The sequence below is a fragment of the Trichomonas vaginalis genome, chromosome IV, assembly GCF_026262505.1.
Source record: "Trichomonas vaginalis G3 chromosome IV, whole genome shotgun sequence".
NCBI classification, from domain to species: domain Eukaryota; phylum Parabasalia; order Trichomonadida; family Trichomonadidae; genus Trichomonas; species Trichomonas vaginalis.
In genome coordinates, this window is record NC_067206.1 from 5,712,983 (window position 1) to 5,733,342 (window position 20,360).

The following is a 20,360-nucleotide window of genomic DNA, read 5'->3' on the forward strand; positions in this document are numbered from 1 at the left end:
GATACAGATGTTGACACATTCATATCATTTCAACAAATTTTGATCAAATTGAAATTCAATGAAATTCAATTCACTTCATATCCTTCAGTCAGTACATTGACATCATTCTACATCACAATGATAACTCGTACATCAATAGTTCTACAACTAACTCAGAAAAAACAAGATTTTTACTTCCAGCTTACAGCTTTTAAAAAGTTTCGATGATAAAAATCACTCTACTCTTGTTTATCGATATGTTGTGATAGTAGGTAAACGTATTCTTATCGATATTAATAAAAATATTTTTACGAAAATCTGAACCAATTACAGAGTTATTCATAAAGTTTATGATAACTGTAATTACTTCATCTTTGTTTTATATTTGAATAAACAATTTAATTTAATTTAATTTGCATAATTTTTTTTTAGTTGAAAAACAGGAAACTTATTTGAGTTTGTATTATTTTTATCGTTCAATTCATTGTATCAGTGAGTGATCCAGATATTTAAGATATTTAGAAAAAATTTATTAATTTGATTAACAAATTTTAATCAAAATAGCAAAAATCTATTTGATAGCTGTAAGCAAACAATAACTTTTATTTCAAGCAAAATCACTTATTTTCATCTAAACGTATAAAATTGTCAATTTTATGAGAATAAATTTAAAATCTCATGAAATATAAAGAAGAGTAATATTTTTCAATTTTCTTTTTTTCTTTGTCTCAAATATTTTCTGTTGGGAATTTTCTTGTTATCAAAAAATAATTTTAATATTTGTTTATTTCATTACATACAATAAAATTTTAAAAACTCTATTTCTTCTCAAGAAAATTTTTTTCCTTCATATGAAGAACCATTTTGTTCTCCATTTGATGCTGAGTCTAAATCTCGATTTTTGAATTTTCTTCTTTCCAAATTAGAAGTTTAATTCAAATTTTCAATAGTTTATATATTTTCTCAAACCGTCTTAGATTTTCTTACTTTTTGGGGATTTTCTCTCAAAATATACAAAAATAGTAATATCAATACATGTGTCTAATATACTTTAAAACCATCGTGATAAAATTCAAAAACGAAGAGATCTTCTCTCCAAATTTTTTTCAAAATCAAAAAAATGAGATAAAAAATACGTTTGGAAATTCATTTTTGGCATTTTAGGAATTTTCTCACTTTTCTTCCAAATTGACATCCTTAATGCTTCTTCGCGAAGAAGCATTAAGTAATCCTACAGGTGGACTTAATTGGAAATTTCCATTCTATGCAGCCTTATTTGCAACTTTGGATCTTTCAGCCACAGTACTATCAGGAATTGCACTACTTTACGTCGATGCAAGTATCGTTTCGATTCTTAAAGGTTTCATCATCGTATTTACAAAACTTTTGACCTGGATGTTCCTCGGCCAGCGTCCAATTTCATACGAGAACCTATGAATCTTCCTTGTTATGCTCGGCTTAGCCTTCGTTGGAGGCTCAGCAGTTGGAGTTCACATGTCAAACGAAGAACACAAGAAATCTTTCATCAAAACTTTATTTGGACTTGGCTTATGCCTTGCTGGACAAGTTTTTCAGTCAATTCAATATGTTCTTGAAGAAAAGCTGATGAAAGGTGTTGGAATCAAACCAATCAACTCTCTATTCCTTGTTGGTTCTGAAGGAATTGCTGGATCCATTGTATCTTTTGCTGTTGTTTATCCTGTTGTTAACAGAATTCCAGGAAAAGATCACGGATCATATGAAAACTTCAAGAATGACATGTACATGTTATTCCACAACAATAAGATATTGCTTCTTGTTCTGTTGGATATCTTTGGTTTGACTCTCTACAACTGGTCATCATTTGCTTACACGAAATATGTAACAGCTGTTGCAAAGACAATTTTACATGCTATAACAACTATTTTCATATGGGCTACTATGGTCATTTTGCACTACACATTGAGCAAAAATCTTGGAGAAGCTATTACTTATTGGGCATTTTTGGAAGGAGCTGGATTCGTATTGATGATTCTTGGATCTGTTGTATTCAAGAATACGAAAGAAATTGGTGAAAAATGGGTGAAATCTTGCTGCTGTTGCCTATTGAGAAGAGACACGTCTGTCTCAGATGCCCAAATCAATCCTCTTTTGATTTAATTTTTTTTTAGTTTATTTAAATAATAAATTTCTATTTTGTTAAACTTTTTTGTTAGCTTTCTTTACACAGTGTTTTAAAAGAATGGATTCTGAATATAAAAGTACTTTAATATTACCACCCTTAATGATAAAAGTTAATTTATTGGCTTTAAAAAGGCAGGGCTTTCATTCTGGAACTCCTACTCTTCGCTTGGAGCCTCAGAATGAAAACCCTGCACTAGAAAAACACATGTTGAATCCAAATTTTTAATTATTATTGAAATTTTTAATTATTCTTTCAAGAAGCATCTGATGTATATAAACATTATGAAATTTTAATGCTATATCAAGAGGGGCTTATTTATTTACATCTTTTTCATTAATATTTGCACCATGTGAAATAAGAAGTTCAGCAGTTTCTTTTCTATTAAATTCTGCTGCATAATGAAGAGCGGTTTTTCCTATTCTATCTTTTTCATTAATATTTGCACCATGTGAAATAAGAAGTTCGGCAGTTTCTTTTCTATTAAATTCTGCTGCATAATGAAGAGCGGTTTTTCCTATTCTATCTTTTTCATTAATATTTGCACCATGTGAAATAAGAAGTTCGGCATTTTCTTTTCTATTAAATTCTGCTGCATAATGAAGAGCGGTTTTTCCTATTCTATCTTTTTCATTAATATTTGCACCATGTGAAATAAGAAGTTCGGTAAATTCTTTATAATTTTGCAGTGTTGCATAATGAAGAGCGATTTTCCCAACTATATCTTTTTCATTGATATTTGCACCATGTGAAATAAGAAGTTTGGCCGTTTCTTTTCTATTAGAACGTGCTGCATTTTGAAGAGCCGTTCTTCCAACTTTATCTTTTTCATTAATATTTGCACCGTGTGAAATAAGATACTCAACTATTTTTATATTATTGTTCTGTGATGCATAATGAAGAGCCGTTCTTCCAAATTTATCTTTTTCATTAATATTTGCACCATGTGAAAGGAAATATTCGCAAAAGGATGGAATATCAAACCATGCTGAATAAATAAAACATATGTTAAAATCATTAGTTTGATCGAAAAAAACTAAAAATGATTCAAGATTATTATATGCTCCGCAATCATATAAATTGATCGTTATATTGTATTCGTTCATCAAGAATGTAACAAAATCAATGTTGTGTGAAATAATTGCAAAATTCATGCATGCTTCATCTGGTGTTTGATATTTCAAACATTCACTAATGATCTCTTGACACATATAAGTTATTTCTAAGTTAAATTTCGTTCTTAATAATTTGAAACAATCAACTGCTCCATAGTAACAACATAATTCAAGTAATGAACATTTACCTGGGCAAGCAAGATATGAAAGGCCTATAAACCTATGATCTATATCAAAATCATCTCTTTCAGTTAAATAGATGAATTTTACTTTGTCATTATGCATAATTGCTCTGTGAATCGCATTTTCTGGATGAATTTTGAGATTTTCAAAATTAATAATACCATATTCTTTATAAAACGGTAAATTTGAAATAAGTTCAACTTTGTGATACCATATTCATCAGAAATGAGTTTGACAATATATAAATATGATTTTGAATAGCGATATTTATACGGGATGATTTTTAAAATATCTCGTATAATATTTTGGGGAGGATATTTCCTTGAATCAATCAATCCTGTTTTGATCATTTTGTAAATCGAGTTTAAATCTTCTTTTTTTCTGTTTTCAACTGATACAATACATTATATGAATCGATATAGTATTTATAGGTACTTCGCAATTCACTGTATTTATTTTGGTGAATGTCTTGAGCAGACATGAAAAAAAATGAAATTTAAAAATTACCAAAAAATTTAATTTTACCATCAAAAAATATGGAATTTTCCATTTAAAATATCTTTAAAAATCATTAGGATAAAAATACCTTGCTATACATATGGGGAACAAAGACCACAACATTTCAACGTTTTCCATAGTGGTGGTAAAATCGAAGAAAACGTTGAAATTCGGAGAAAATCTGACATCAATTTTTTCCCCGGGTCATTTTTCTTATTTAACTCAATCTGTTATTTGAAAAAGTGTGTTATTATGCAAGAAGATATACTGCATTATATGTAAAAATGCATGTGCTTAATTAAAATGTGTTTTTACTAATTTGGTGTAAATATCTTGAATTTCTGATTGCAAAAAAATCTCAAAAGCAGAGGCTGTAAGAGATGCAGGAATATTCTTTGCAATATGAAAGCTATTAATACCCTGCTTTTGTCACCCCATAGTTGCTCTGTGGGTCTCTGTATTGGGACAAAATCTCAAGTTTCAACAGTTTACGAAGTAACCAGCGAGAGTAATATCTCAGATCAGAGAAATACAATAATAAATAGATATAATATCTTAAATGAATTATAATTGTTGTAGATATTATACTGGTATTATAGCTATGTATAGAGTTATAATGAGTAAAATGAACATTTGCATGAGCATTCTTTGATGCAGACAAGTCCATGGTTGATCTGGGTTGCAACATGCGGCCATATATACTATAATATATTAGTGTACATAATATATGAATTACTATGTTTCAGTCTAGAATTGTAACTTCTGACGGTAACTATTTTTTTCATTATTTGTGAACAAAAAAAAATTAATTCATTTGTTTCTGACACTATTCGCACAGACATTTGTAATGGGAACATTCAGAAGGTAGTGTTATAACACAATTGTTCCATATCTACCATTATAACAGCTTAGAAATGAACTTTCTCCATTGAAATTATTGATTTATTCAAATTTGTTATATAATTTTTGAAAATATGCAATATATAGATGTTGGCTTAAAGGTTATGTGAAAATCAATATCGCCGCAACAGCAATGATGTATATGTTGATTAGAGTCTAGCATACTGTGAAATTTTTGTATTAAGTTCAGATCTATAATCTATTGCTCATATATTGCCATTAAATTAAGGGTGCACTTATCACTTTTTGACATTCTCTCAATTTTTTTGACATTCTAGTTTTTTTATCCAAATTTTCTAAGGTAAAAAAGGTTATTAACTTTGATCGGGATGAAGTTATTTTAAATCACCACTTAGTACTTTATATTACTGTTATACTTTTTTGCAATCACAATATAGATATTTTGATATTATGGGAGCATGTCAGAAAGTGGTAAGTGCACCCTTAAAAATGAAGTGAAAAAATTATTTTTTTACTGATCAATTGGGAAAATTGCTTCTGTGGCAATACCACACATATTTTCCTTATCTTTGGCAATTCTGATATATCCCTTCTCTCCCCAAGCAGATCCCCACGAGTTTCTAACAATCCAGTAGTTCTTTCCGCTTTCAGAACCGTATCCGACAACTCCAACACCATGATCGAGGCTCCACATCGAACAGGCCGAGTCTTCATAGATACCGCCTGAGTATAGATGGAATGAAGCAAGAGATGCATCAATACCAACAGATGCTGGACCAATAGAAGAGATTTTTCTGGCAAGATCATCTTCATTTCCTAAATCTGCCCATTCGTACCTGGAAATCTGTGATACAGCTTTGGATGCATCAAATTTGCATACACCATCTCTAGCTGTATATGGGTAATCTGTTTCTAGCATGAATTTTCCTTTCTGATTTTGAATAACGTAATCGTAGGACATGTACATCTCTCCACCGTTGCATCCGTGACATTTCTTGACACAATCAACAAGATTTTGCTCCGAAAGCTTCCATAACTGGGTAAAAACAATTGCATATTGAGATTCTTGAGCTTGAATCGCAGAAAAGGCCCAGCAAGATCCACATGCACCTTGATTCTGTACCTCGTTAACAACACATTTCTTTCTCCAATCAATTTGATCAGCAGCAACAGCATTTGATTTTGTAACTTTTCTTTCAACTTTACTAGAGCGATATCCGAGAAGAGAACGATATTCTGTTGGAGTTAAATGTGCTAATCTGTTCATAGCGAGTGTAAAACCGAAGTTTGCAGCATTATGTTCTTGAACATATCTTTTATTTGATAACCAAACGCCAAAGCGGAAGTTGTATTCATCTCCAGTAAAAATATTGCCAGTTTCACGCATCCAACCTAGAAAAGACCTTTCTTCATGACTTTGAATAAACATTATTTTTTTATAAGAAAATGTAAATTATTCAATTTTGAAAATTTTGACAACGTAAAACAAATATACCTGTAATAATAAATTATTCAAAAATATATAAATAAAATCCATTCAATCAAATTCAATGCAATTTTCTCAAATTGTTGGCAGTTTGGAATTTTTCAAATTAATTATATTCCATAATCAAACCATTTTTAACTTTTTTAAATTTTTACCACTTTTTATGAGTAAAGAAAATTTAATTTGTATTACCCAGATTTTCCTTACTTTTACCACCTCTCTAAAGCTGGGGACACCGCCTATCGTTGGGAGTAGCTATTAAATAGAACCACCAAGGGTATTTTTCGAACTGCCGGTGTATTGTAGTGTAAACATCCTACATAATAATTCATTATGCCAAGGTTTGATTCTCATTTAGCTAATTTTTTTCTTTTTTGGATCATGAATTTTTTTTGGGTCACTATAAGATTTGTTTCATGTTCTAAATCTGCTGCATATGTAATCTATTTTTATTTACCTATTTTTTAAAAATCTATTGGATTGCCAAATTTGAATATATTTAAAATCATAAAAATCCAAAAAAACTATAAATATATGTTTTATGCATAGTGCCGATACTCAAATATCAGATTACTTAGATCCATGAATAATATCCGAATTTTTTTTCTTAAAATTAAACTTCAAAACTTCTTCCAATCTTATTCTTCATCTATTGTAAATTTTTAAACCATTTTTTAAAATAATTTTGCGTAAATTTTATTCTCATGTTGTTTTAATCGAAAATTGATACATTTTCAAAAAAATAATATTGACTTATGAAATTCATTTTTAAGGTGAAATAGTATTGTTTTTATTAAAGTATATGAATAATATATAAAAAATTAATGAATAATATAAGCAGATTTTTAGTTTACAAAACAAATATGAGCAATGCAATTTCAAACTTTTGCTGGCAATTTCGATATTGCTCAAGTTTGTAGTATTTGTGATACCTATAACATCGGCTTAATCAAAATTCGATTTTTCTTATGAGTTATTGAGAAAATTTGATTGCAATGAGAAGGATTTCGACGTTTTTGATAAACTAAGAGCTGAGCTTTAGGGGTTCAGTTCATTTATGGCTGTAGTTTGATGCGTAGATCTCTTTTTTATTGTAAATTCTTTCAGCATGGAGATCGAGAATGAATCTTTTGAGAACTTTATGAGTTTTTACACCCGTAAAGAGGTCCTTCGAGGAAAGATAGTCCAGACTACATGAAGATGTGGGTTAACCAAAAAAATCCGATGGTTTCCCCATATTCATGTAGATCTTCGAAAAAATGAGCACCAAAAAAGCCAAAAAAATAGGCTTTTTATTGGATTTGTACACTAGATCAATAACCTATTTAGGATCTGACACTCTTTTTAGCCAGAGATATGAGGTCCTTTCTAGGAAAACGATCTATTCATCCATAAAAAAATGAATTATCGTTTTCCCCAGAAATTACATGGGGAGTGGTAAAAGTAAGGAAAATCTGGGTAAATGAATTCTCATTATATTTCCTTAGATCTTGGCAATAAATTCTCTGTAGCAGCAGCACCTCGTGAAAATGGTGTTGATATACTCCAAAGTGAAACATTTGAACGCTTAATTCCATCCGTTTTAGGTTTTACGGATAGAAGATTACATTTTGGACAAATGGCCGCAGATTATCAAAATCAAAATCTCGATGGAACAATTACAAACACAAAATCATTAATAGGCTTAAAATGGGACTCCGAAAATCGTAAAAAATTTGAAAAAACAATTACATACAAACTTGTCCAAATAGAAAATGGATTTACAGGTGTTGCAATACCTTTTGATGGGTCAACCATCACATTCAGACCGGCGCAATTAGTTGCTTTCATAATAAAATTACTTCTTCGAAACAAAGATACGAGAAGGATGAAACTTTTGTTTGTTACTGAACCATTTTGGGGTGACATTGAACGAAAAATCATTCTTGCGGGCGCAGATATTGCTGGATTCAAAGTTCAGAGCATGGTCAATTCAACTACGGCTTCTGTGGTCAAGTTTTGCCATGAACATCCGAAATTTATACCTGAAGATCCAAAGGAGTCTCAGACAATCTGCTTCGTTGACTTCGGCGATTCTTCAATTACAATTACAATTGCGGAAATTACAAAAGGATCCATTAAAATCCTGAACCACGTATTCGAAGAAAATCTTGGCGGTCGCGACTTTACACTTCTGTTTACGGATTACTTAATTGAGAAAGCTGAAGAAAAATATCATCTTAATTTTAACGAAATCGATACAAGATCGATACAAAGATTCAAGAGGGCTGCTGAAAAGATCAAATGCGCTCTTTCTGTCAACAAATCAATGAAGTTTGAAGTACCTTCAATAGGAGAAAAAGATATTTCAATAATTGTACAGAGAACTGACTTCGAAACTGCAGTCTCTCCACTTCTAAAGACATTAGATGCCATTGCACGTGAAGCAAAAAGGAATAATCCAAATATTTCCTTCATTGAATTTTATGGCGGAGCTTCTCGGCCTCCTTGCGTCAAGGAAATCTTCCAGAAAGTGTTTGAATGCGATGTTCGACAGTCCCTTAATGCTGACGAGTGCATCGTGGCCGGTGCAGCCCATTTTTCTGTTTCAAAAGATTTAATTGTCACTGACATCACATGTTATCCAACATACATCACTTACAAACTTCCTTCTGATGCAATGTTTAATGACATTCTCTTCAAATCAGGTACGAAATACGGAGAAAAGAAGTCAATAGTCGTTTGTACAGTTGGAGATGTGACAATTTATGGAAATAATGGCGATATAATGAAGATATCATTCGAACAGAAGGAAGTTACGAAGATTAAGCTTGATTTTGAGATAAATGAGTGTGGAATTATCGAATTAGTCTCTACAACATCACAAGTATCAGGACAACCTATTAAATACAATGTTATGGTACATGATAAACTCAGTTCTGATCAAATTGACGCTTTCCGACTCCTGATGACCGAAATTGAACTTCGGAATGAAGAAGGAGTCCTTTCAGAGCGTCTCAAAGGAGAACTGGAAGTTGCTCTGATGAATGTTGAGGGAGGAAAGGTCAAAGAATGGTTCGAAGAGAACGAAGGGTACTTAATGAGTTCTTTCCAGTACCAGGACGCTCTGAATGAACTTTCTGGAAAGAAATCAAATGCAAAACAAGAAGAATTCAGAACAAAAATTGATAAAATAATGGGAAAAATCAGCAAATTAGATGACCAGAAGACTCGCGCTCTACTGTATGATATAATCAAGAAGACAGAAGCTCATGCAATATTATAAAATATATTATTTGTTATAATAAAAAAAAGTTTAATTATTTGTAAATTTGACTTATTTAACGACTTCAAATACTAAAAGATGGAATGTTAGATTATCTAACAGTTATTAAATGGGAAAAGTGCTTAATATGCATTATTATCCCATAATCAAATTAGAAACTTGTGAAAGTGGTGTAGATCAATCAGTACATATCAAAAGAATGGAGTTTAAACATACTTCTTACAGCAGGAAGTGAATATTTAAATACTTCCATCACTATTAGTCACAATTATTGATTATATTAATTAATTTCTGGGAAATTTTTCTTATGTATTGAAACAGTAGATATGAACCTTCTAATACAGGGTGATTTTCAATGCCCTGGATAAAAATAATTTCAATTAAGCAAAAACAAAAAATAATTTTTATTCACTTCTTAGATATAACAGCAATAATTGCGGCAATTCTGTCGTTGAGGTCTCCGCCATTTCCTTTGAGCTGAAGTTTATCTTCGATCTTTTTGACGGCAGCAGAGTAATTGTCAAGGTCTCTCTTGACTCTTTCTGATTCCTTTTCAACTCTATTTGCTTCTTCTTCAATGTTTTCAATATCTCCATCTTCAATTGATTTAATTACTGTTGACAAAGCGTTTTCTCTCGCCTGAACACTAACCATTGACTGAGAAACACTATCTTTGATGTTGTGGGCGAGTTCCGATCCTTCTGTTCCTTTTGTGAATGAATCAATTTTACATTGAACTTCAGAAATTTCGGCTCGCTTCAACAATGCTTCGGCCCAAACAATTGGGACCGGACGTGTGTCCTGAGCGAGAGGTTCTGAAGTAATGATTTTCTGCAATCTTCTGATCGCTCTTTGGTATTTTTTGCCTTGTTCGGCATTGATCTCTTCTAATGCATATGTTGAAGCCATCTCAGTGCGGGCAGCTAGTAATTTGTCCTTTATCTTGTAGTTTTCTTCAATCAATTCTTCAATTTTGTCAAAAGAAGCCTTATTTTTATCAGCCATTAACTGCAAACGATCTAATGGGTCCTCGACAGGCGGAAGATTTGGTGATTGGCCTTTGAATCTCTGTTGGAAATTTCGATAATTATTTGTAACGAATTGAATCGATTCCAACTGGTGTTCTTGTGAAGATGTTGACTTAATAAGTTCCAAATATCGTGTATACGATGTCTTCACTTCAGGTGAAAGTGAATTTGATTTAACTTGTATGAGAGCTCTCTGATAAATGATATCAGTCTGTATTGTTTTGAGCTGATTCCTTAATTCCTCGAATTTCTTCTGGTTTTCTTTGTACTGTTGCTTTGTATTTGATTCATCGTATTTTGCTAACTCGGATTCCTTTTCTTGGACTTCCTTTTCGAGCTGCTTGATCCTCTTTGCTTGGTTCTCAGGAGAATTTCCGGAACTGGACAAATTCTTGATTTCTTTTTGAATTTCTTTTTTCTCGTTCTCCCATTCTTCAGAGCGCCTTGTAATCTCGTTTATCTTCGACTCCTTGTAACTTAGTTTCTCCTGGAGCTCCGAATCAAGCTGGGATTTTTGTTCTTCGAGTTCTTGAATAATTCCTTTCAAATCACTGATTTTTGAGGCTTCTTCGTCATTCATGTTGTCGCCCTTCTCCGATTTGTACCTGGCCTGCAATCTATTCGATGGGTCTCCGATCAAATTCTTTATTGAATCTTCGATCTTTTGGATTTCACTGCTTGCTTGCTCTGTAACAATCGATGGGTCCATAAACATCTTTAATGATGTAATTGTGTCTTTAATCGGTGCCAAAACCATAGAAACAATTTGAGCTTTTGAAAATTGAGTATCTGTAAATTGTGGATCGAATGGTTCGCTAAAGAATCTGTCGTGCTCAACAGGAAGCATGTCTTGGAAGCTCTCGAGCTGAATAATAATGAACTGGAGGTCGCGAATAAAAAGTTTCAGTTCGTTGTGCCTTTTGAGCTTGGTATCAATGATCTTTTGCATTTGGTTGAACTCGTTCATTAATTCTTTGAACTTAGGATGATAAAATTTCTTAAATTTATTTCTATGATTGTTTCGAATTTCGGAAATTTCTTGTGAGAATTTGTTGAAATTGTCGTGACACATTTGTATGACTTTTTCTGGTGCTCTGGAATCTTTATATTCTTCCTTTGCCGATTCAACGTCATCTAAAAATTTTGTTTTGAATTCAAACCAGGAATTCCAGAAATCATTCTTATCATTAACTTTAGCTTTGAGTTTTCTGTAAATTTCGAAGTATTCTAATTGATTTGCCGAATCATCAAGTAAAAACGGATTAAGTTTAGCGGCAAACGTTGAAATCAAGTTTGCCAAGCGCTTTTCCTTTGGTATATTTGCGTTTTTTGTTGGTAATAATGGATTTAATCGTTCATATGTTGACATTTTTGATGCTTTCGATTTGGCGCGCATTGGCTTGTAAGTTAAAGTACCTACCATATGCGGCTGTTGTACCATCGATCTAACACCAAGAGATTTACGTGATGCGGTACTTGCAGCACGAGGAGTGGATAAATGGGATTTAGACATTATATAATTTATTAAAAAAGTAAGGAAAAATCAAAATATTGAAACTAATGTGTATGAATTTTCTAATAGTTAATTCCTTGCAATTCTGAGAGTGATGATGTAAACATTTTTTGAGAGAATTTGTAAATTCCGTCACTCGGTATTGTATTGCTATGCTTATACTAAATTTTGTTTTTGCTCGATTTGAATTTTTCTATCAAAATATGTCAGTTTTTCGAAATAGGAAAAAATGCAAAAATTTATAATCAAGTTTTCTTAGAAATTAAATCGAATTTGCACAAAGCAAGTGGAGGTCAATATCTATAATAGACGCATACGGATCTACTGATGCATTCCCCTTGCTGGAAAAACAACAGATTTGACTTCCTTTATGATGGTTTCATTTTTCAGTTTTTTTCAGTTTTTTTTTTTTTTTTTGAAATGCTTTCGATTGCTGAATTTTAGATGAATTCACCAATGGATCGAATTTAAATTAATAAGACAAAACCCTATCAAATTAAGTATCGCTAAATTAAAGTCAAAAATAAATATTGCTTCATCAATAATCTTTTTTCGATTTAAAAAAAAAAAAAAAAAAAAAAAAGGTAGTGGGGCTTCCAGGCACTTCGTGCCTTCTAGCCCTGATGATGTTTAATATAAATGAAGTTGATATTCGGAGGACTCTTCTTCTTCCTCCTTGCTTCTGGGAAGAAGTCTTCTTCTGGGTCGAAAACATTATATAATGTGTCGCTTTTCACAAATTATATATGTTTTCATGTTTTGTCAAACATGAACGTAAATGTTTTGTCAAGACTTCTTCGTAATGAGTGTAAAGGACCCAAAAATATAATTTAGGTGAAGAGGTGAGATCTCACCTGTTTTCTCACCTCTTTTCTCACCTCATGAATTTGTCATGATTTCATCGTAAATGTTTTGTCACTTTTCTGTCACTTTTCAGGTAAAAAACATTTTTATATATATATAAATGAATTTTACAAAACCACCGTTACCGTTCTTTGGAAATAAGAGTAGATGTAAAGATATTATATTGAGAGAACTTAAGAAACTACCGAATGGTCTAACATTTGTAGATTTGTTCGGTGGAAGTTTCTATATATCCCATTTATGTCATATAATATTCCCAGACTCAAAGATTATATGCAATGACTTCGACAACTATATGGACCGTCTCAAACATATTCCAGACACAAACAACATATTGAAAGAGTTAAAAGAAAAGATACCTATAGGTAAGATGGAACGTATACCATTAGATAACAAAAATATTGTGAGAGAGGTTTTGAAAAAAGCAGAATATATAGACTGGGATAGTATATCTGCTAGACTATTATATAGTGGTTCTATAAGAGTTCATGACATTGAAACACTTATGTCAAAAGTTTTATATCTTAACTATACAAATGTTTTCAAAGAGGACATAGAAAAATATATTGAGGGTATAGAGTTTGTGAGATGTCATTGGACAGATTTGTATGAAAAATAAAGTTTAGGTGAAGAGGTGAGATCTCACCTGTTTTCTCACCTCTTTTTTCACCTCTTGAATTTTCAAGACTTCTTCGTAAATGTTTTGTCAAGACTTCTTCGTAATGAGTGTAAAGGACCCAAAAATATAAAGACAAGGAAAATGTTTTCTTTATAGTGGACCCGCCGTTCTTTAACACATGGGATTTTCAATACCAAGTAGACTGGACTTTGTGCTGAACAAAAAGTGTCATACAAACATCTGTCAAAAACCGCTTTTTAACTTCACTTAAAATGCCACGTAAGCTACGTAAGAATATACGTAAGAGGAAGGGAGCATTGAAACATCCAATAGTAAAACTGACACCACAACAACAGTTGCAACAACAAATTATGAATGACCCCACTATGTTGCAACAAATGTCAAGCAACCCTATGCTTTTAAACCGAGTTATTGGTGCACAGAGTGGAGGTTTAAGAGCGGCACTTTTAGCGAAAATGGCAGGCTATGGTGGAGCTGCAGACGGAACAGCTTATAACCCTCAAAGTCAAATGAATTTGAGTTCACTCAAAAATCAAATAACAGATGTCAAAAAGTCAAACATAGACATACAGAAACAAATAAGTGAAAACGAAAAGAAACTAGAATATGACAGACACACAAAGAAACTCAATGAGTTAAACGTAGAGAAAAAGAAGAAAGAAGAACAACTGAAAGAACTAAGTACAGAGGAATATGCGAAAAAAGTGTCAGAAAAAGCAGCAGAAGTAGCAAAAATGGAACAAGATGTTATAAATTTGAAAAACCATACTACTCAATATAAAGTACTGAAAGATGAAGAAATAAAACAAAAAGCCCTGAAGACATATATGGATAGCGATGAGTATAAAAAAGAAGTTGAAGCAAATGTAAAGGCAGAAAAACTTTTACAGTTGCAAAACCAAACCGTACAGTATGAAAACTTAGCACAAGAAAGTAAAAATAACGACGCAGCCATGCAAAAGGCAATGAAAAGCGCAGAATATATAAAAGCTAATAATGACTGGTTAGATGCCCAAGCCAACGCTAAAGCAGCCCAACTTATAGGGTCAATAAGGACAAAAATACAAGCGGATGAAGACAGTTCAAATGAAGCTTTAATGAATGCTGACTTTAAGAACGCCTTCGAAGCTCTTCATAGTAAGGTGAAACTAGTGAACGACTTCTCATCTGGAAAGAAACTGAAGTCTGAAGGTTTCGACAACGAGTTAAGAGAAGTAGCACAAAATATGACGAAAATAACAGATGCAGCAACGAGACAGGCAGTTCAAAGTGCCTATGACGCCGTTAGAGCAACTGTTGTGGAAAGTCAAGAAAAAGAGTTACAACAGACCAAAACAGACCTAGTAAATGCTTTCTTAAAAACGAAAAGTCAGGTAGGACATTATGCTGCAGATGGAACATATGTGCCAGCTGGTGGAACTTATATACCACCAGATGAGGTACAAGAAACTCAACAGGAAGAAGTTCAGATACAACCAGACATGGAAGAAATAGTTCAGCAACAACAGCTAGAAGAGCCTGAAGGAAACGAACAAGTCCCTCCTTTGGAAACTACAGAAATAAATGACGCAAGACTGAAACATTGGGTAAAAGCTTTCCCATTCACAAAAGATATTATTGGTAACATGGAAAGAAAACCAGAATGGCTACAAAAACATATATTTGGAAACGAGCATATTCCATATGGACAAGCTCTGTTTGAAGAGCTTGAACCGGAAACTCAGGAAAGAGTCATGCAAACAATACGCGAAGACTCAAATACAAACTATGACAAAATCTTTCTAGGATATAGGTTACCTGAGATGGGCGACCAGAGCCCAAAGGCAAAAAGGACACGTGAAATTTACAACATACTAGGTGAACATGAGGCAAAGATGCAACAACTTGAAGCAGAGGGCAAGTTACCAAAAGCGACACCAAAGAAGAAGAGTAGAACAAAGTGAAAGTAGTGAAGAAGTAACTTCATCTAGTGAAAGTATGGCAATGAAGGAAAAAGAAGAGTTAAAAACTCAGTCAGGAAGAAAGTAAAGCTTGTCCGAGTGGGTTCTATTATGATATATAAATCCAACTATTCTATATTTTTACCCATATGAAATGTACGCCGCTCAGAATATAACGCCAACAGTTTTGGATGCCATGAACGGAAATGTTTCCGAATGGTATAACGAATGCGACAATGCCATTAGAAGGTCAGAAATAGTTCCTGGAACTTACGAATATACAACTGCTGTTTCTTATGGAAACGTAGGTGAGTTTGGAGAAGGTTCTTCAACAACAGTAGATATTGCTTGCGACAGGTTTCATATTATTTCTATTGACAACTCATTCTTATACGTGGAACAAGACATTGAAATAAAGCCTTCTGCCAAGTTGTCTGACAAGAAAGGTTGCAATGGAATTTTCTATGTCGGATACCAATATGCTCCAGAAGTTTTCATGGGATATAAGATATATTCTAACTCTGACTTAGTTCAAACAGTAACATGGGCAAACTATGAATGGTTCGCTTTGAGAAACTCAGTACAACCACAAGCTAGAGAACAAACAGACCAGTATGCAAATATTGAGAAAATAAGAAGACTTGACCCTAACGTTCCAGGAGTTTATGTTAACCTTTCTGGTTCAGATGGAACTGCTGCCACTAAAGTAAAACTGAAACTTAGAGTTCCTTTGTCATCTTTCCTCATCTTCAGGTTTTTAAGATACTTGCCAAACTGGGCAGGAAAAATTTCTATCGAACTTACTCCAAGCAAAAATAACTTAGTCATTGCACCAACACAAGACCCATTCAGCATTACTGTAGCTGGAACTGGTGGAGCCAAGTTCTGTGACTTTTGCAAAGACAAAGTTGACTTAGACTTTGGTTTCTCAAACTTCAACAATGAAGTAAACTATTATTTCAATGCTGCTGGAACTGCTTGGGACCCAGTTAAGTTTACATGCGAAAAATTTGAATGCAAGAGAATAGAAAGCAGACTTGCAGTCTATATGTTGGACCCAGATATTTCAAATGCTTTAGCTGCCAAATATATTGCAGTTCCACTTATGTTCCCTATACACCAAATATCTGTCAAAGACTTTGCAGGTGAAGTTGGAAACCAAAGTGCTGACCCAGGTGCAAGAACAGATATTGCTTTAACAACTGCAATGAAACATGCAGATACTATGTTTGTACTGTTCAGACGAACTATAAATGACTATTCTTGTTTCTACAACCCCGGTATTAAATATCATATAAACATAGATGGCAAATATTATCCAAGAGAAGAATATTCTACAGTTGAGGATATGAGGTCATACAACTTGACATTAGATGCTATGAACTTTAACAACAACTTCACAACAACCATTAACCCTGAAATGCAAAGTTCTATTATGCCATATGTGAAAGTATGGACTCATACAGGAGGTCAAAAAACTCAATATACAAATGGAGACCGTTCAAACTTTTGGCTTGGCATTCCATTTGCTGACTCAGAAGACTTTATGGGTGGTATTTCAACTGTTGGTACTGTACAAATACAATATACTGGTGACAGAGACGGTCCAGATGAACTGAGAGCAAAGAAGTTTACAAAACCAATAGCACTTTTCACGGAAGATGCTCTTTTGAAGATTCGTTCGATGAAACCTGCTGGGGCTCCTCAGATTGGCATAACGACAGCTTCCATCGAGCAGATTTTGGCAGCAGGTCAGTAAGTTGTTCTTGAACTGACTTCTCTCCGTCAAATATTGACAGTACGCCAGTTTTGACATAATATTGTAAGATAAACTTTCCTTTAGAAATATCTGTAAGTTTTGAAGTTATATTTTTGTCAACGTCAAGAACTTTCACCATTTCAGTTATACCAACTTTCTTTGCTTTATGAAAATATTTTGGTTCAGCAAAGACTGCTATTCTATAACATTTTCCATTGTTTGTGTAAAGAACTATTCTGTCAATGTATTTGTATTGTTTGTGTGTGTAAACTTTGTTCTGCTTCAATTCGAAGAGATACTCGAATACGTCCATCTTTTTATTCTAAGTAAAATGTCATTTCCGAAAAATAGAAGCGTGAGTGTTTCAAAAGGTTTAATGGCGGTGGCAGATGTGAAGTTAAATTCACCAACTCAAACAAACAGTCAAAGTGTTGTTGTCAATGTCAAAGACAGAGATGTTGAAGTGGGGAAACCATACGAGGACGAAGATGGTATAACAATTGTTCCTGTAAAAGAACAACCAACATATCCTGAAGTTAGCAGAGACTTAAGTTCTGTTGCAGATATTCGAAACGACTACCAACAACTGAAAGACAAACTTCAAACTCAGGAGAAGATTTGTCAAGCTTTAAGTATAATGTTAAACTTGGTCGAACACAACCCTGTAAAAGTGAACTCATATGTCATTGCACCTCATGAAGTTTTGAAAGAACTATTGAAACTTTTGACAGAGGCAGACGATATAAACATCAAAGAAATAGAACCCGACATTAGTTGCTGTGGTGTTTCATATAATGTCATTGACAAGATATACGTTATGAAAGGAGGTGAAACGTTGAACTTAAAGTATAGTTTCCCAGACGTCATAAAAATATTTGACGACCACAACATTTCATTAAAGTTTATTTGCTAAGTAAAAATGTCAAAACTTCTTGAAAGATGTTTGAAGAAAAATAATATAGACTTTATTTCATGTAAAGGACTTTACACACTTTTGAACGATATGAAAGACCCTGTTTTGTTTGTTCGTGTAGACAAAGGAAAGTTCTATGTCTTTACAAAATATTTGAACTTCTTAGACAGAGAACTTCAAGAAACGCCATGTGAAAGTTTAGATGAAGTTCTTCTCCACTTTCAGAAAAACTTTTAAATATATATAAATGGCAGAAGATATAATGGTTTATACTATTACGACTAAAAACCCTGAGTCATATAATTCTATAACAACAAACTTACAAAGTCCTCAAGGACGATATTGTAAACTAACCTTAAACACAATGACGACTAAAGCCTGTTTTGCTCTTTTGACACCAGAAGACTTTATTGTTGTGAATGGTAAAAAATACTCCTTTGAAGATACTTACTCAGATATACCACCAACAGGTTTTGTTGACTTATTTAATACTTTAAGGACGGGTGTAACATGTGCTGCAACTAGAGCAGGTTTCATTATGTTTGGATGTCCGACTGAGTTTACTATAAACGATATGAGCTATAATACAAAACTTATTTCTGGTTTTTACTACCAACAGTTTCCTATAACAGGAAAAGGTGTCATACAAGGAATGTCTATTCCATTGACATTAAGCACACCAATCTTATATATTGTTTCAAACTTAGGTTCAAAGTGTTATTCGAATGTCGACAGAAACTATTATGACCAAAAGATACTTATGCGTATAAACAATACTTTCTCTGCTGGTTTGCCTATTGTTCATTCGAATGCAGAATTTTCAACCTTAGTGAACTCAAACACTTTGGCAAGTATAACGTTGACATTAGTTGACGCAAACTTTGTTCCTGTAAAACTTTTATGTCCTATGTATTTGTCAATGACGGCAGAAAGTTTCGAATTGGAAGATGCAACTGGTGAAAGTATTGTATTACAAGAACAACTTCAACAACAAATAGCTCAAGAACAACAAATGCAACAAATGCAACAACAAAGTCAAGAATAAAAAAAATATTTTTTTTATTTTTATAAAAATGTACAGAATAGATGTTTCAGATTTTTATGACTTCCAAGCATTCAGAAATATGTGTCCATTTCGAGACTATAACAAAGCAGTCGAGAATTGAAACGTTTAGTCATTTATGTTGACTCTGCCCCAGAATGTTATGTCATGAAAGAATGGGATGTAGTCTTTAACAAACCAAGAGCAACAATAGTTTCAGAACAAGAATGTAGACAGAAACTTAAGAAAATAAAAGTCGTACAAGTTGGCATGAAGATGTTAGATGCTTGGGATATCTTATTGTCAAAGTTAGAAGATTTTTCAGTTCGAGGTATAAAGTTCTATACACCTTCTCCAAACTTCTATTCTATCTTCACTGGATATAAATACGAACAAGTAGAATGGAAAGAAAATATTATAGAAGCTTGGTTAGACCATGTCAAAGAAATTATATGCAATGGAAACGAAAAGGTTTATGAGTATATCTTATGTTGGTTTGCAAACATCTTACAACATCCAAGTGCTAAAAATGAAACTGCTCTCATTATAATTGGAAAACAAGGAACAGGTAAGAACACATTCTTTACAGATATCTTATGCAAACTGTTAGAGGGCTATTCGAATCCGAATATGACAAACTTAGAAAACATCTGTGGCAAGTTTAACTCTTCAATAGAGAATATGAAACTTATAGTATGTAACGAACTTCAAAGTATAGATACAACAAAAGTTTTGAACTCAGATGCTTTGAAGAGTCTTATAACAGACAAAGTTGGAGTTGTTGAAAGAAAATATAAAGACCAAAGAGTTTGTGAAAATGTTGCAAACTTCATTATGGTTTCAAACAATGCTGTTCCGATGAAGTTAGAAAGTTCTGACAGAAGATATGTAGTTGTCAGAACGTCAGATTCTCATATGCAAGATACAGAATATTTTGACGACTTAGCAGAAACTTTAACATCTGACTTTTACAACCACTTGTTCTCATATTTTATGACATTAGATATTTCTAAGTTCAATCCAAGACAAATTCCACATACCGAAGAGAGACAAACATTGTTAGAAGCAAACAAGAGTGTATATGAACTGTTCATAGATGAAACTGACTTTGTG

At 32.9% G+C, this 20,360-nt stretch overlaps 13 protein-coding genes and 1 pseudogene across 14 annotated transcripts, besides 3 other annotated features; 11 read left to right on the forward strand and 3 right to left on the reverse strand.

Moving 5' to 3' along the window:
* Positions 1–1,179: 1,179 nt before the first annotated feature.
* TVAGG3_0036600 (negative regulation of mitochondrial outer membrane permeabilization protein) lies at positions 1,180–1,416 on the forward strand (the record flags this gene model as incomplete). Its single annotated transcript, XM_001325494.1, has 1 exon — positions 1,180–1,416. The coding sequence occupies one exon, from the start codon at positions 1,180–1,182 to the stop codon at positions 1,414–1,416; it is 237 nt and encodes a 78-aa protein (XP_001325529.1).
* Positions 1,417–1,428: 12 nt separating this feature from the next.
* Positions 1,429–2,118, forward strand: TVAGG3_0036610 (negative regulation of mitochondrial outer membrane permeabilization protein; the record flags this gene model as incomplete). The annotated part of the gene is made up of 1 exon (XM_001325493.1): positions 1,429–2,118. One exon carries the CDS (start codon positions 1,429–1,431, stop codon positions 2,116–2,118), a length of 690 nt encoding a protein of 229 aa, XP_001325528.1.
* Positions 2,119–2,454: 336 nt separating this feature from the next.
* TVAGG3_0036620 (spectrin binding) lies at positions 2,455–3,540 on the reverse strand (the record flags this gene model as incomplete). The annotated part of the gene is made up of 1 exon (XM_001325492.1): positions 2,455–3,540. One exon carries the CDS (start codon positions 3,538–3,540, stop codon positions 2,455–2,457), a length of 1,086 nt encoding a protein of 361 aa, XP_001325527.1.
* Positions 3,541–5,060: 1,520 nt separating this feature from the next.
* Positions 5,061–5,093: a terminal%2Cinverted (terminal inverted repeat of tvBac_53III transposon ID:TVAGG3_0036630).
* Positions 5,061–5,283: a mobile genetic element.
* Positions 5,284–5,308: 25 nt separating this feature from the next.
* Positions 5,309–6,226, reverse strand: TVAGG3_0036640 (cysteine-type peptidase protein; the record flags this gene model as incomplete). The annotated part of the gene is made up of 1 exon (XM_001325491.1): positions 5,309–6,226. The coding sequence occupies one exon, from the start codon at positions 6,224–6,226 to the stop codon at positions 5,309–5,311; it is 918 nt and encodes a 305-aa protein (XP_001325526.1).
* Positions 6,227–7,327: 1,101 nt separating this feature from the next.
* TVAGG3_0036650 (ATP binding) lies at positions 7,328–9,593 on the forward strand (the record flags this gene model as incomplete). The annotated part of the gene is made up of 1 exon (XM_001325490.1): positions 7,746–9,548. One exon carries the CDS (start codon positions 7,746–7,748, stop codon positions 9,546–9,548), a length of 1,803 nt encoding a protein of 600 aa, XP_001325525.1.
* A 135-nt stretch (positions 9,594–9,728) lies between these two features.
* TVAGG3_0036660 (uncharacterized protein) lies at positions 9,729–12,194 on the reverse strand (the record flags this gene model as incomplete). The annotated part of the gene is made up of 1 exon (XM_001325489.1): positions 9,957–12,089. One exon carries the CDS (start codon positions 12,087–12,089, stop codon positions 9,957–9,959), a length of 2,133 nt encoding a protein of 710 aa, XP_001325524.1.
* A 1,650-nt stretch (positions 12,195–13,844) lies between these two features.
* On the forward strand, positions 13,845–14,250 carry TVAGG3_0036670 (protein of unknown function, DUF4106 family; the record flags this gene model as incomplete). The annotated part of the gene is made up of 1 exon (XM_051220599.1): positions 13,845–14,250. A coding segment is annotated over one exon (406 nt), but the record flags the coding sequence as incomplete, so codon positions are not given.
* Positions 14,251–14,327: 77 nt separating this feature from the next.
* TVAGG3_0036680 (protein of unknown function, DUF4106 family) lies at positions 14,328–15,086 on the forward strand (the record flags this gene model as incomplete). Its single annotated transcript, XM_051220600.1, has 1 exon — positions 14,328–15,086. A coding segment is annotated over one exon (759 nt), but the record flags the coding sequence as incomplete, so codon positions are not given.
* Positions 15,087–15,218: 132 nt separating this feature from the next.
* Positions 15,219–15,536, forward strand: TVAGG3_0036690 (protein of unknown function, DUF4106 family; the record flags this gene model as incomplete). Its single annotated transcript, XM_051220601.1, has 1 exon — positions 15,219–15,536. The coding sequence occupies one exon, from the start codon at positions 15,219–15,221 to the stop codon at positions 15,534–15,536; it is 318 nt and encodes a 105-aa protein (XP_051105587.1).
* A 205-nt stretch (positions 15,537–15,741) lies between these two features.
* Positions 15,742–20,360: part of a mobile genetic element that runs on past the window's edge.
* On the forward strand, positions 16,030–16,960 carry TVAGG3_0036710 (protein of unknown function, DUF4106 family; the record flags this gene model as incomplete). Its single annotated transcript, XM_051220602.1, has 1 exon — positions 16,030–16,960. A coding segment is annotated over one exon (931 nt), but the record flags the coding sequence as incomplete, so codon positions are not given.
* Positions 16,969–17,292, forward strand: TVAGG3_0036720 (protein of unknown function, DUF4106 family; the record flags this gene model as incomplete). The annotated part of the gene is made up of 1 exon (XM_051220603.1): positions 16,969–17,292. One exon carries the CDS (start codon positions 16,969–16,971, stop codon positions 17,290–17,292), a length of 324 nt encoding a protein of 107 aa, XP_051105589.1.
* On the forward strand, positions 17,669–18,205 carry TVAGG3_0036730 (protein of unknown function, DUF4106 family; the record flags this gene model as incomplete). Its single annotated transcript, XM_051220604.1, has 1 exon — positions 17,669–18,205. One exon carries the CDS (start codon positions 17,669–17,671, stop codon positions 18,203–18,205), a length of 537 nt encoding a protein of 178 aa, XP_051105590.1.
* Positions 18,453–19,250, forward strand: TVAGG3_0036740 (uncharacterized protein; the record flags this gene model as incomplete). The annotated part of the gene is made up of 1 exon (XM_051220605.1): positions 18,453–19,250. One exon carries the CDS (start codon positions 18,453–18,455, stop codon positions 19,248–19,250), a length of 798 nt encoding a protein of 265 aa, XP_051105591.1.
* Positions 19,279–20,250, forward strand: TVAGG3_0036750 (annotated as a pseudogene). Its single transcript has one exon. A coding segment is annotated over exon 1 (972 nt).